The following is a 329-nucleotide window of genomic DNA, read 5'->3' as shown; positions in this document are numbered from 1 at the left end:
CAAATATCAGGATAAGGGAGATTCTGGTCCCAAAATTTCAGGGAAGGGAAGTTCTGGCCTCAAAATTCAGGAGAAGGGAGGTTCTGGCCCCAGAATTTCAGGGAAGGGCGGTTCTGGCCCCAAAATTTCAGGAGAAGGGAAGTTCTGGCCCCACAGTTTCAGGGAAGGGCGATTCTGGCCCCGAGGCGGCGCTGACGGATCTCTCTCCCCGATTTTTTCCCCTCTTTCTTCTTCCTCTTCCCCTTTCCCAGCGGATCCTGGAGCCGGACGACTTCCTGGACGACCTGGACGACGAGGACTACGAGGAAGACACGCCCAAGCGGAGAGGG

The 329-nt window shown here is 56.2% G+C and overlaps 1 protein-coding gene across 1 annotated transcript in view; it reads left to right on the top strand.

Annotated features, from left to right (window-relative positions):
- Nucleotides 1–326, top strand: part of DPF2 (D4, zinc and double PHD fingers family 2) — a gene marked incomplete at both ends in the record, with an annotated part of 1,224 nt that extends 898 nt beyond the window's left edge. The window contains 2 exons of the mRNA XM_009875684.1: nt 123–141; nt 252–326. Coding sequence (XP_009873986.1) covers nt 123–141; nt 252–326 — 94 coding nt within the window. The remainder of the gene's footprint in view (nt 1–122; nt 142–251) is intronic.
- Between the last annotated feature and the right edge of the window lie 3 nt (nt 327–329).

Source organism: Apaloderma vittatum, unplaced genomic scaffold, assembly GCF_000703405.1.
Source record: "Apaloderma vittatum isolate BGI_N311 unplaced genomic scaffold, ASM70340v1 scaffold29848, whole genome shotgun sequence".
Classification (NCBI taxonomy): domain Eukaryota; kingdom Metazoa; phylum Chordata; class Aves; order Trogoniformes; family Trogonidae; genus Apaloderma; species Apaloderma vittatum.
This window is presented reverse-complemented; position numbering and strand designations above follow the sequence as displayed.